General features: G+C 45.2%; 1 protein-coding gene across 1 annotated transcript in view; it reads right to left on the reverse strand.

The window, feature by feature from the left end:
- p3h2 (prolyl 3-hydroxylase 2) overlaps positions 1–14,880 on the reverse strand; it is a 50,036-nt gene that overhangs the window by 3,340 nt on the left and 31,816 nt on the right. Inside the window, exons 2-11 of the mRNA XM_056604644.1 lie at positions 12,932–13,084; positions 12,279–12,468; positions 8,630–8,761; positions 5,904–6,031; positions 3,063–3,152; positions 2,216–2,256; positions 2,010–2,101; positions 1,018–1,145; positions 664–759; positions 24–174 (exon numbers count right to left, since the gene is read on the reverse strand). Coding sequence (XP_056460619.1) covers positions 24–174; positions 664–759; positions 1,018–1,145; positions 2,010–2,101; positions 2,216–2,256; positions 3,063–3,152; positions 5,904–6,031; positions 8,630–8,761; positions 12,279–12,468; positions 12,932–13,084 — 1,201 coding nt within the window. The remainder of the gene's footprint in view (positions 1–23; positions 175–663; positions 760–1,017; positions 1,146–2,009; positions 2,102–2,215; positions 2,257–3,062; positions 3,153–5,903; positions 6,032–8,629; positions 8,762–12,278; positions 12,469–12,931; positions 13,085–14,880) is intronic.

Consider the following 14,880-nt stretch of genomic DNA (forward strand, 5'->3'; position numbering starts at 1 on the left):
CATGTGGAACTTGCGAGGCTAACCTGTGATGGCTGTCCTACACACCAGGTGTGTGTAGGAGAAGTGCAGGGTGGAGTTGAGCAGGAAGTAGGACTGGATGATGCGTCTGGCTCTCTCGCTAACGTCGTAGAACAGACGAGCGCTCTTGAGAGGCACTCTGCCCTCGAAGCCGTACTGCAGAGAGGGCAAAGGTCATCGCCGATTAAGCACGGTTCTTTACACTACCATACTTATTACGTTCGATTTTATTGTCGAAGCGAATGGTAATCTTTTGGCTGTTCTGTTAGATCATCTGATATTAACAAGACATTATCAAATAACTCTTGAAAATAAGGGGCAGCAAAGGGCGACCCCCAAAAAGGCATTGGTTTGATGTCCAATGTCCTCTATAATGTGACACATGATCTGTAATTTTTTTGTAGTTTAAATGTTTCCAATTATGCACTTAAATATAACGCTTAGTATGCAAGGGTGTGCTAAATGAATACGCAGCAAATTATAATTAGAGAGCATTAACTACTTGATACATTTGATATTATCTTAAATATCTTACTTTGGATGTAAGGGTGTGCCAAGTGAATACACAGCAGTTTATAATTAGAGGGCATCAAATTAACAAATCTTTGAACCCCGGGTAAGGAATCGTTTTATCAGTCCGCCTACCAGCAGGGTTTTGAGGACGGTGGCGCCTTCAAATCTCTCATTAGGAGTGTGAGGAGACATCTTCCCCCTGTAGCCGTCCCCCGCCATGGTCACAGCCTGGAGGAAACACACACACATGTACGATCAACAGGGAACCAGGCATCGACACGGTATAGAGACCATCTACCAGCCATGGTATACAATCATGGACAATAGATATTACACATTAGGACGTGCAGCGTACACCATACGGTACATTTGCAGTTCATTACATTACTTCACTATCACACATGCACGCGCACACACACACACACACACACACACACACATACATATGCACGCACAACAGCGATTCAAGCCAGGGCGGGTTCTCACTTGAGCGAGTTGTTTGAGGTCAGAGCACTCCTCCACGCTGATGACGTCATCCAGCAGCACTCTCTGGGTTCCATTCAGGGCCACTGAGTTCTGCACCAGCTGCACGCTGTCATACACCAAGGGACCACCTAGGCAGATGAAGGCACAGGGACAGAGCCCCCTTGTATTCACTGTGAGCTGTGGGAAACCATGGAGTGAACGCTGACGGCTTGTATTTGTATTGTTGAAGATAAAAGGCTCGGAATTGACACACATTTGAAATGCCCACTAAGCCCAGGTTTTTTTTTAAATAAAAAGTGATTTGAGTTTGTGAGTTTATTTTTGATGTGGCTTTAGGTGCGACATGAAAAACAAAAAAACAAGAGTTGCTTTGAATGTTCACACCCCCTCAGCAAACTATTCCACCAGTACACAACAGAAAGAGTTCTTAACCTTCGCACTGTAAGCGATCCGTGCTTTGCAGAGGAATTCTACGTTGACCTCCTTCTCTATGTGTACTGGAGCTAATGTTTTACTGGGCCTGTGGGCACTGTGGGCACTGTGGGCACTGTGGGTTTGTGAACTGTTGAACTGAAACAACGGGCCAATGTCCACAATCTATCTGTACCCTTGAGCAAGATACATCTCCTCCAACTGCTCAATAATCATATATTTTCGTTAAAAAAAAACAGATCTTCTTTGGATAAAAATGTCTGTTAAGGGAAGAAGAGCTTTATATGGATTTTCAGTGACAGTGTTTCAATACCATGTTCATGTACATGTTACCAGTCTTCCGACGCTGAAAGCATAGTGCTGACTGGGCATCAGTGCATGTCTAGCATGTCTATATAGACATGTGATTGGAGCCAAATATCACTCCTTACATAAATGAAAAGTTAAGAATGGATTGAAAAGGGTTATTCCCTAAACTGCTTCTGCCACACTGTTGTTTAGGGTAATCCCCTCAACTGCTGTTGCCAAAAACTGTTGGAAGGCAGGGGTTGGAATTTTACCTTCTCTGATTGGCTGTGGCTGAGACTCTGTGCCGTTCTTTTTCTCGGAGATGGGAACGTAATCCATCCAGCCGTCTGTACCAGAGGGTATCCTGGGAAAACCGGATGTGGAATATTTGCTTTTTATAATGTTTAAACATATATCTGTCTACCAGTCTGTCTACCAGTCAGTATTGGCCAATTGATCATGTCTTCTCCTCTTATACCTGTTTGAATCTTCTCTTCCTCCTGTGCTGCTCCAGTATTGCTGTAAGGAATTATAAATAATGTTTTAATAAATAAATAAATTCATTCAAACAGCTTAACTTTCAGGTTTGCTTTCCCTTAAACAGCAGCCCAAACAAGAATTTCAAAAAACACATTATATACCTACATCTTCTGAATATTCAAACGTGTCATACGTTTTAATCTATGCTCCTTTTGCAACCAGCAGGTGGCAGCATTAGCAGAAGAGACAGCCATCACAACGGCTGTGCCAAACACCTGTTACCCTTACTGGAATAAACCAGAACACACGCTGACGAGCAGCAAACTGACACAGGCACAAAAGTTATGTTTCTGATAGAAATGGCCTTCCTTTGAAAGAACATTGAAATCCAAACTGAAATCCCAAATGATACTAAACTGAAATCCAAAATCCAAAATCTAAATCTAAATTTAAATCCGTTAACCATGCTGCTCTCTACAAGAAGGCTGGCTAGTAGCCTACGTTGTGCTTTGACTCAATTCAATTAGATTGTATTTGTATAGGCCTTAAACACAGGTATAGTCTCAAAGGGCTTAACAGGCCATGTAATTATGATACCCCCCTGACCCTAGCGCCCAGAGGGCAAGTAAAGACTCCCATTAAAACAATGCTTTGTTGGATCCCAATGTCCACACATCCACAACATAGGCATGCTCTAGGCGAGTGAGTGTAAGCAATCCCTAAAGGGACTATCCCTAAAGAGACCGTTTCATCCAAAATGTCTTACAGAGTGAGTGCAGATTCAGCTCATTGAGGTGTCTTGCCCACGGATTGGCACTCAAATAATCCACATGATGTAGACTCACCCCTTCTGTGAATTGACTGCCCATGATGTCACTGCCGATCAGAAGCAGCTCCACCTCCTGTCTGTGGCGTCTCAGGTACCACGCGGCTTTCTGTACCAACACACAGGGACACAGCTTGGTCAAATACATGTCAAGATATTAGATGGTCTACTTTACAGAATATTAGTGATACCACAAGGCTTTCTGTACCAACACACAGGGACACAGCTTGGTCAAAATACACATCAAGATATTAGATCCCACATGCCAGCACGACCAATCATAGAATAGGTTGTACACTACAGTTCCTCAGACCCATGGGGAAAAATGTGATTTCCAACAATTGCTCAGTAGTCTACGGATAAATTCAGATATAATGGCAGATTTAATAACCTCTAATAAGCTTTATTACCTCAAGACACGGAACAGTTTTATGCTGCAGATGTTCAGGACGAGTGATGCAGGGACGTGGTGCAAATTAATGGAGGAGGCGGAGACTAGATATTTAGTAACATTTGAACAAAGCTGAATGGTGCTCAGCAGATTCAACCTGTGAATATTTTTTTTTTAGTTTGAACCTGTTCACAAGGTTTGACAGTATGAGAAAACTATTTTGCCTGTCCTTTAACAGGCTTAAGATGTAAGCCAGGCATATTTCAGATATATGCCTTCCGTTTCAAATCTGATTCATTAATTTTCCTCTGCAAGGAAGACATGCCAAGCCTTATGGACTGCTCCATACTATGTTTCTCTGTTCAAATGTTTTTATATTTTATTAGGGTTTATAGTTTCCAGCCAGGTTTTAGATAATAAAACAGTTGGAAAGTATTCTTGGATTTTTCAATCATCATTAAATACTCCACAGTAACTGGCGCACTGCTTGGGATGTTGAGAAAGGGAGGGATGGAGAGATTATAGACATGTGACTGTACTTTGGAAAATGTTTCCACACTGATGCTATTTCTCTGGTGTGTATACTTAGCTGCATTGAAATACAACTATGTTATTATGTTTGTAGGCATGCGTTTATTGCGTGTATTTGGGTCCTTAATAACTCTGCAGCACAGTATGTACTTGTGTCTTTCTATTGGCGATAGTAGTGGGGGGAGGAGGGGGGCAATGTCATTATGGGGAATGTTATAAAACGTAAGTAGACGGTAGCATTTATTTTGGTAGCGGAAAAAAGAAAAGAGAAAAAAAAGGTCCAGCCTTCTTAATACAAATAGCCCAAATTGTTCCAGATTGTTCCAGCTTCTGTGGGCATTCTGACATGACTTTCCCTCCCTCTCTTTAACTCCCTCTCTCTCCCTCCGTCTCTCCACCATTCCTGAACATCAGCGCTGCTTGGCAGGGACGTGGAATAACTCTGGCAGGGAGATCTAGGAGCCGGGGAATGACCTCCCCACGGCGCACTGAATGCGATGGAAGGAACGAAAGCTGGGATCTCGATGACTCCCAAGTAAACGGACTGCACTGGAAATGATTTGCAGGGGTGTTTTGTGTGCGTGTGGGGTGGTGGTGGTGGTGGCGGCTGTCGGGGGTGTTTAAAAACAGGGGAAAAGTGAGCACATAATGTAATCATAGATGCACGCGCACACACACAAAAACACACACACACGCGCACACCAACATACCCCACACACGCACACGCACATGCACACAACCCTAGCAGAGCACTACTGGGAGCTGTGGTTATTCTAATGAGTGCCAGACTTTCTAGGAAAAGTGTGGGGGGGGTGCTGGTGGGGGCTTGAACAAGGCAATGCTTGATGTCAGCATAAGGGGTTGGGGGGCTGGGCGGGGCTTAGCGAAGGCCAATCAGCTCATCTCGCCGATGATTGTTCCATCATCCTTCCAGCCAGTTTCCAACGTCTTCTAGTTGAAATGACGGCCAGATGTTCTGCCTGTGATTTGATTACTGGGCCTGTTATTCTGTTATGAATACCAGGCGGAAAAACGATGGAATTAAATGCTAATGAATACAGGTCGAAAAAAGAGAGGATAAAAAGGACCACGGCTCAATGTCACAGCTTAGCTTAATAAAGGCAGGGTGGATCATTCATCTTTTAGAGGTAGTGGTGAGTTGTAAATATAGATGCAATGGTGAAAGGTAAATATAGAGGTACGGGTGAATTGTAGATATAGAGGTACAGGTGATGGTAATAAAAGAGGTGTTGGTGAATGGTAACAATAGAGGTGTTGGTAAATGGTCACAATAGAGGTGATGGTAACAACAGAGGTGATGGTAAATGGTACAATAGAGGTGATGGTGAATGGTCACAATAGAGGTGACGGTAAATGGTCACAATAGAGGTGACGGTGAATGGTACGATAGAGGTGATGGTGAATGGTACGATAGAGGTGATGGCGAATGTTAAATCAAGATGCTGGTTCAGTGGGCAGGTTATCCCTTTCTCCTCCCTTCTAACCAACACCTAACCCCTAATATCGCCCTCCCTCCATTCACTCATCCTTCAACATGCATCGCCCCCATCCATTTGCCCTTCAGAGCGTGCATCCATCTATTTTTAAAAACATCCATCCATTCTTCAGATCGTCCCTCCATCAATCATCATTAACCTTACCTGTCCTTCAGAGATTTCCACAATCTGATCATGAACTCACACACCCTATTCACCGCGCGCACACACACACACACACACACACACACACACACACACACACACACACACACACACACACACACACACACACACACACACACACACACACACACACACACACACACACACACACACACGTCCCCCCCTGCAATCAGATCATGACCTCAGAACCCCAATCACCACCCAAACACACACACACACACACACACACACACACACACACACAGTGAGCACTGACCTCCTGGGGCCTGCCGAGGGTTCCCAGCACCTCCTGGTAGTACTTGACGTTGTCGGTCATGAACTCCTCCCCCTGGTGGAACATCAGGTAGGTGTGGGCACATTGCAGGGCCTCCTCCAGCATGTCCACTGGGGAGGGGGGAGAGAAGAGGCAGGGTTAGGGGCTATTGTTGGAGAAGATGATTGGGAGATGGAAGTACAACGAAAGAGAAAGACAGAGGCTACAACAAGGCAGTATGGAAGCGACACTAAAGAACAAGAGAGAGAAAGAGAGAGAGAGGACATTTCCTAGCAATGTTGATTGGCTTGCATTCACTGGGATCTTTCTCTGATTTTATGCTATCTCCAATAAGACACAATAACAGTGAGTGTGTGTGTGTGTGTGTGTGTGTGTGTGTGTGTGTGTGTGTGTGTGTGTGTGTGTGTGTGTGTGTGTGTGTGTGTGTGTGTGTGTGTGTGTGTGTGTGTGTGTGTGTGTGTGTGTGTGGTGGTGGGGGGGGGACTGGGTACTTCAAAGAATGGAAATCCTGAGGCATTCCACGACTATTAACTAAAAGTTTCCGCAAAGAACACCGGGGTGAGCTAGTGGAAACAGACGTGTGCATACACATGCCGGCGCGCTGCATGCACACACACACACACACACACACACACACACACACACACACACACACACACACACACACACACACACACACACACACACACACACACACACACACACACACACACACACAGATTATTAAGATAAAGGGAGATGCCCCTCCAGGCTCACTCTCCATCCAGGGTTAAGAGGGAGGTAGGTCGTCCATCAACAGACAGGAGCGGCTTTAAAAGCTATGAAACGCTAACTTTATTTCCATGTGATAGCAATTGTCTAGGCCGGGAGGGGGAAGGGGGGTTGAAATTACACACACACACACACACACACCTGTGGAAAAACTTCCAAGACCGGCCTGATCTTGCGCACAAACACACACACACATACACGCACACACAAACACACACACACACGCTTAATACATGCCTTACTAGCTTGTAAAGGAGCGAGGGTAACCGAGCACTTCCTGTCTTGGCCGGGGCTCCCTGTCTACACGCCAACGGATTTGGAATTTAAACATTCAAGTCAAAATAGTTGGATAGGGGAGCTGGGGGAGATGGGTGAGAAGAAGGGGGAGATGGGGTGAGGGGAGAGGGGAGGGAAGAGAGGGGGTCAAGGGGACAGGGGGGGAGTTGCCTGCTGGGGCATCTGGTGGTCTGATATGAGAGGCCGCTGAGAGATGTAATCACTGCGCCAGCCGCAGTCACGATGCTGAGGAGATACGAGGGCCTAGATGCAGGAGCCCCCAGGTGTAAGGACAAATAGTCCAAAGGTTGCGGGTCTGAACACCAATTGTCGGCAGTCTGCCTGCAGGGCCTCCTTGAGAGAGATGCCTAATGACTCGCTCACTGATGACACTTTTAGATGTTTTGGACACAATCGTCTGCTGAATGACCTTCTGCACTTTGGTGTGTGTTTGTTGGCTAAGTACTTCCAAATCCATCTTCTTTGTGAGGTTACCACGGTGATGTGTCTCTGTGTGTTTCTGTTATGAAGGTGAGGAACGCGTCGATTGTTTTTCTGCGTTGCTACAATGCTTTTCTTCAGACAAAGGCTGCGTAACATTGAAACGTCATCTCTGGTTGTTTGCAGTGCTGCTGTTGATGTGCACTGACAATGTTACTCATTTTCTATGTTGGAAACGCGCACGCGCACACACACACACACACACACACACACACACACACACACACACACACACACAAACACACAAAAACACACACACACACGTAGGCACACGCACACACACACACACACACACACACAAACACAACCTGCAGCTGCGCCAAAGACAAAGTTTTGTCGGGATCGCAGGTCTGATCCTCCACTCTGCTTGATAAGAGCCACATGCCTAGGGAAATGTAATCATATGATCTCAGAGCCGCTCGGCAGCGGGGCCTCAGCTCCAGTCAGCCCCCATGTTGTGTTGTTGGGCCAACAAACTATCTGTAGTGGAGCATCACACTGCTCTCCATCTTGCCAGCAGTAATATGAGAAGACTGCACGCATGGACGCACACACACACGCACACACACGCACATACACGCACACACACACACACACACACATACAAACAAACACAAGGAAAGACATGATGCTAATGTAACCTCATTGTGAACCAAGTGGTGCTACCTAGCAGGGCGTTGTCCTCTCTGGACTAAATAGACTTGTCAACAGCTCTTTTGTGTTTCTATTTGCACCTGTGTGTAATGTCATCCACACGCACACAAATACCCACACACCCAACCCCCCCCCCTAACACACACACACACACACACACACACACACACACACACACACACACACACACACACACACACACACACACACACACACACACACACACACACACACACACACACACACACAAAAAGGCACACATACAGGCACTCACAGGTAAAGATATATCTCAACCCATCCTGATTTCATGTAATAATGGGGTCCCATCCTCACATTAGCTGAGGAGCAACAATGGGTGATGCTGTCTGTTGGACTCATCTAGTGGTTAGGGTTTCAGGCTCCCACCCCCGCCCTTGGTGTCTAATACCCCAAGGCCTCTAGTCATCCTGGAGTGGGACGACCCAGCCCCGGACCTGCTCCATATGACCCAGGGGCTGGCTTCTCACCGTGGAAGTAGGCAAACTGCAGGTAGTCGTAGTGCAGGGGCAGGTAGTTCTCCATGGGAGAGAGGCGTCCGGGCCGGGTGGCCAGGTCCCTCACACACTCGTGGTCGCAGTGCAGCGTCTGTGTGAAGTGGTCTGAAATACACACACACACACACACACACACACCACGTGGTCACATCATCGGTCCGACCTGCCAGAGGCGACCCCCCAACAATCAACCAAAAAGGACCAAATCGACGAAATACATTTTCTATATTTTTGTTGAATACCTCCGTGTCAGGGGTCAATTTTCCAAGGATAACAAGTCGTTCATATTTCCTTTCATCTCGTTATTTTCTTAATCTTTTCAACGCCTTTGACCGCATCAGGGTCGGGACTTCTGCTGGTCACAGAGCTGCTCTGAACAGTCACAGACTTAAATGCTCTGGACTGTGCTAACTAATGCAGTAGCAGGCCGGACCGACGGTTTGTTGACATTACAATTATGGGTATTTAGATTACTGTTCGGCCAAATTACTGAGTCCGACTCTGTACAGTCTGGTGTTCATTTTACATACTGTGTATATGCTAGCCCCATTAGATCTTAATTATAGTAAAATTATGTTTGATGTCAGCGCAGGGTTAGTTAAAATGGCTAAACCCGACACTTATCATGTTGGAAAATATTGTGCTCAACCCCTTTTATTTAACAGCCGGAAAAAATATAATTTAAGATATGGTCTTTTTCAGCCAAGACTTGGGGCACTACAGCTTAGCTCATGTGGTAGGAGGTTAAAAATGGGTTTATAACACTGCTCCAGTGAATCACAGTTATTTATTTTTACTCAAGTAAGCGGTTGGCAGTCACCAATAGGAAAGTATGTCAGACAAAACAAGGCAAAAACAAATACAACAATAATACATCCATGCAACGGTGCACTTTAATCATATCAGGGTATGAAGTTATGGAGTCATTGGATATTGTGAACTCAACCATTGTGATAAATATCAACATTTAACAACACCTCCATTTCATCCAATGCCAGTGCTTGACTATACATCTGTTAGGTACACCACATATCTTAATAGGATAAATGTGTGGTGCACAGATGCTAGTTGTACTACAATACTATGTTTGCTGGGAATTTGTATGTGTGTGGATTTATGTCCATTGTATAAATGAACAAAATGCCTTCCTGTGGTATGTCTTTACTCAAATTACTTTATTGTGTTTGGCATACGGGTTGACATGTGGGATGGCTGCTGTAAACCGTGACCCTTCAAGAATCAGTGGGCTGAAACGTGTTACTCCGCGAGGCAAAGAGATGCGTCTTTATCCTGCACGCCATATTTTAATCATTGCCAGACATGCAAGTCAACATACTACAACATCATCATCGTCATATTAAGTTAAGGCAAAGGCAACAGTGTTTGACTCTGATCCTTAACTTAACCCTACAAATCTCTAGTCTAGAGCTAAATGTTTCCCTGTTAACCTTATACCTACCTATAGCCTCTATACCTAGACATAATCATCTCCAAACGAATACTTGCAATACAGCCTAACAAAAGGATTGTTGCCTATCGTTACATTTTCACTCTTCACGTATTCTATTTTTAGACATAAATAGCATCCATCATTTCTACATTTGCCTGGCCCAAAGTTAAATAACAATCACTTACAATCTCTGCTATAGAAACTATAGAAACCTGTAAAGGAATCCACTGATTAAAAGCCAAACAAAGCCCGGAGCAAAGGTAATTAGCAAATTTCCCCAGTATTTACATAAAGCAGGCTCCACCTATGGCGGAGAACCCAAAACGCTTGTTGCACTGATTAGGCTGCAGCTACCGCACATTGACTAGCTAGGCATCTCACTTTACATCCTGGAAGGCCTTTCCTCTGTGTGTGTGTGTGTGTGTGTGTGTGTGTGTGTGTGTGTGTGTGTGTGTGTGTGTGTGTGTGTGTGTGTGTGTGTGTGTGTGTGTGTGTGTGTGTGTGTGTGTGTGTGTGTGTGTGTGTGTGTGTTTTAAAAAGCATAATTATACGATTGTCTTTTGGTGCCAGTGTTTTGCTATGGTTAACGCTCTTGTCACAGGGTCCTCCACATCAAGCTCGTCTGCACCCTCCCCCAACCCACTGACCCCCCTTGCCCGGAACCCACAGCTAGCTGCCAGCTACCGCTAACCGACCTAGCAGCGACTGACGTAATCAGATCGTAATCATCATAATTCGCTACATGATCCAATGCTTGTACTACTTGCAAGGCAATACTATTTTATAATAATGTTAAAGACATTACCATGGTATTGGAGACTACGTATTTTCTATGAAATCGCTCGTGTGATTGTTATCCGACGTTGTTCGATATTATTGTATGACATCTGGATGATATTTGGATACTTTTAATAAAGGAGATTACGATCAAATGAGTTTTGAGCTGAATCAATACATGACTAAGGCTGTGTTTTTTGGTTCCATTTCTGGCTTCTGAACAACACAAACACTCGTCCTCTTTCCAACTTAATTTGTTCTATCTTGGTCTCTGTTCCAAGTGTCGCTTTCATCAGCTTGCAAGAACTCAAATTAAGATGCTTGGTAAGTTTATGTATAGAAGGCTGGTATTATTCCAACAGACCCCGCCTTTTCACCACCTCAGGAACCTTCAAAGCTTTCAAAAACTAAGGCAGAACACGATAAGCTGATTAAACGTCGTGCAGCCGCAACTTTTAAAAGTCCTCTTTTATTTCTAGCCTCAGCGGCTTGGCTGTCTACACACTTGGATTACGTCACACCATTTCAGAACCCACAACCCTCGAGACGGGACAGGACTGCTAAACCAAGGCAGGAGGGAGGTGCATCTGGATGTCAGCAGGGCTAGACACGTCCTATCAACAAACAGCCCACATGAAGGATGGGAGTCAACGGAAATGCAGTAACAAAAAACTCTTCTCGGAATCGCGTTACTCCACATGAGAAAAAGAGGATGAACTGTGTCCCGGAGAGCGGTTGTAAACAAGATACATCTGAAAGCGTTTCTTGTATGCGATGGTTTATTTTTTGTGAAATATAATTTGTAAACGACCACGTACGACCGCTTCAATGCAACCGCATTGACGCCTCCACGTTTCAACACAGAAACCAAGACCAATTTGTCTATTCTGTTCCGTTTTTGTTACTCACTTGGGAGCTCATTGTTTCTGACACATTTAGATTTAGAGTTAGGACTACATAACGTCTGAGAGCTCTTCTTAGAAACCATGGGTGTTGGTGGGGTATTAGTAGGTTAATCAGCCAAACAAAGTGCGATGCGACCGTAACACAATTGTACGAACCGCCTGACGCTAATCCAAGCTGCATGGCGTGTTGTGACACATCACTGTTTTATCAATGCCATGCCGCTCATCCCAAAATCATTACTTATTTCATCACTTCAAAATTAACAATAAGCTGTAATTCACGAGGACAGATCCCTCTCAAACTGCTGAGGGAAGATTGAACTGTCGAGCAAAACCAGCGGCCCTATTTCACAACAGCTGAAAAAATGTGCAGTCGTAGCCCTGGATGGAAAATCAGGACAAGCTGATAAAAACAAGCTACTTCATCAAAACAAGCTCCAGGCCAAAGGCCTATCATTCCAAACCGCTTCTTCTGCGTGGCGCGTCTCACCTGATATGAGCTCATGGAGGCTGTAGCGGTACAGGAGGTGGTCGTGGCCCTCGAACCTCTGTGGCCCCTGGCAGAGGGCCCGGCACTTCACATCTGCTCTGTAGTACTCAACCAGGGCCTTCTCGAACATCACGATGGCTCCCTCGTAGTCCCCGTCATCGTAGAGCCGCACCCCGGCTGAGAAAGAACGCTGGGGCGGGGGAACAGAGATAGAGCGGCGTTTTGGAAGGTTTTTATTCCGAAGGGACCCGTCTTACTCAAAGACCGATCAGATTTGGCCTGGAGGAATGCAAAAACAAACCTTTAGAAATGAGATGTAAGTCTGAGATACCTAAAAAATGTAAACAACAGCACTGGTGGAAACTGTTTTTGTGCAATACCACAAAAACAGTGGTTAAATTTCTGGCTTTTGAGCAACACAAACACTTCCCCTTAACTCATCTTCTTTCCAACCTCATTTCTCTCAATTTCTTAATAAGCGCTGATTGTAGATCAATTAGGCTAAACCTTCACCTAATGTTAAAAAAACTGCTGGCGAAACACAGTTGTAGGAAGTTTGTTTATCCAAACAATGATTTCCGCGGCATATGGCAGATTAAACACCATCATCCGTGAGTCTCTGATCAACTGAACCATAGAAACTTTGAGGGTACCTGGTGGGGCCTGGCTTCTCGGTCCACAAAGTGCTCCTCCAGCATGCCCTCCTGGTTCTTGTACTGCTCCAGGTTCTGACCCATCTCCACATGCTCCGGGTTGGCTTGGAAGTAGGTGTGGGCCGCTGCAGCTGCATCCTCCGGCTGCTTCAACTAGGGACACAGAGACAGAGACAGAGAGAGGGACAGACACAGAGAGAGAGAGAGAGAGAGAGAGAGAGAGAGAGAGAGAGAGAGAGAGAGAGAGAGAGAGAGAGAGAGAGAGAGAGAGAGAGAGACAGAGGAGTGGTGATTAGCCTTAATAGCAATTACATTTAAGTAAGTAAGTAAGTAAATTTAATTTGTAAAGCACATTTACACACAGCATAACTGACCAAAGGGCTGTACAGTGGATAAAAAAAAAAAAAACACATTGGACAAATATCGTAATTATATCAAACATAAATGGCCATGAGGTCTGTTCTCGGGTTGAGTTCTGGTTCAACACTGGTCTGTTTGGCATCTGTGTTTTGGGGCTGGCGAGAGGAGGAAAGGTTGTACTCCAAAAGCATTCACACAGCACTTTTATTTAATTCACAAAAAGATACTCCAAAAGAGGGCGAAGGGACTGCACTCATTAGAAGCCAGGTTGTGCGTCACACTGTGAGCAGCTGGACTGTATGTCCTCCAGGGTAGTAAGAGACAGAGACAAACCAGCCTTAATAAATGTAAACAGAGTACGGGAGAAAGAAGAAGGCACAGCCGTGCGGTCTGATCGCTGGGGGTTGCGTTGTTCAGGCCTTCTGGGCTGGGTGTGCTTTATCAAACTTCTCCAAAATTACCCAGAAAGGAAGTCAAACTGTAAAGTAAAACTGCTGAAAAGGAATTTACATCAAGAAATATGGAAGAAAGTCCAATTCTGGAATGCCTTCGATCGGTAAGTCTCTGCTGCTGACAGCAGAAAAGTAGCCCAAAATGAAAAATAAAACCATACCACCACAGTTTTTGCGTGTGTGTGTGTGTGTGTGTGTGTGTGTGTGTGTGTGTGTGTGTGTGTGTGTGTGTGTGTGTGTGTGTGTGTGTGTGTGTGTGTGTGTGTGTGTGTGTGTGTGTGTGTGTGGGGGTGTTTTAGCTTTTCGTGTTTTGTTGTGTGCATGTTCTACCACACAGTGAAACAAATTAACATCAAGCGGAGAGATTCTATAAGACCGTGTTGTGTGGATATTATCAACTCATACTGAAAGGGATGAGCCCTGGCAGCTTTCATGTCCAAGTCGGGGCAGCGGACTGAGATAATATCCCCTTTAAAACGTAGCACTTTCTACCATGCAGACACAGGCAATGATCGAAGAGATCACCCAGCTCTCTGCTGGCTCAGCACCAACATCTGCCACTAGTTCGGTTTATTGGTGTAAGGATGACCCACTTGGCCCTTCCTGGACCGCATTCCATCGTGTTGCCATGGATGAAGAGGTTTATCAGCCTCATTTGCTGATAGCCTGTTTTCCATCGTTTCCGGTTCAGGATCAATAGGCATGATGGAAGAAGTCACCCCACCCCATACGTCCGTATCGAGATATCGCAATGACAAAACAAGTCTATTGATTTTGTTTGGAGAACCAAAAAGGGATTAGCTTGCAGTTTCCCCCTTCCAACAGATTTGCTACTGGGTCAACACAGGTGGAATATGGTTCAAGCTGCCGGGAAACACTTCCAGATGTTGAAACCATTATGAAGGAACCTTCCCCCTCACCCTGGCCCAATCCATCTCCCTATTCCATACAAACACCAGTTAACATGGCAACCTTTGACATCAAAGGCGTGTAAACCGCACCACAATTTATTTTCCACCACCACCTCACCTCATGCTTACTAACCTAACAAAAGAGTTACTGAACAGATCTCAAAATAACTCGCTCTCGCTCTCCCTCTTGCTCTCACTCTCTCTCTGGCCTGCATAACAGTGTCAT

Source organism: Gadus chalcogrammus, chromosome 12 (genome assembly GCF_026213295.1).
Source record: "Gadus chalcogrammus isolate NIFS_2021 chromosome 12, NIFS_Gcha_1.0, whole genome shotgun sequence".
Classification (NCBI taxonomy): domain Eukaryota; kingdom Metazoa; phylum Chordata; class Actinopteri; order Gadiformes; family Gadidae; genus Gadus; species Gadus chalcogrammus.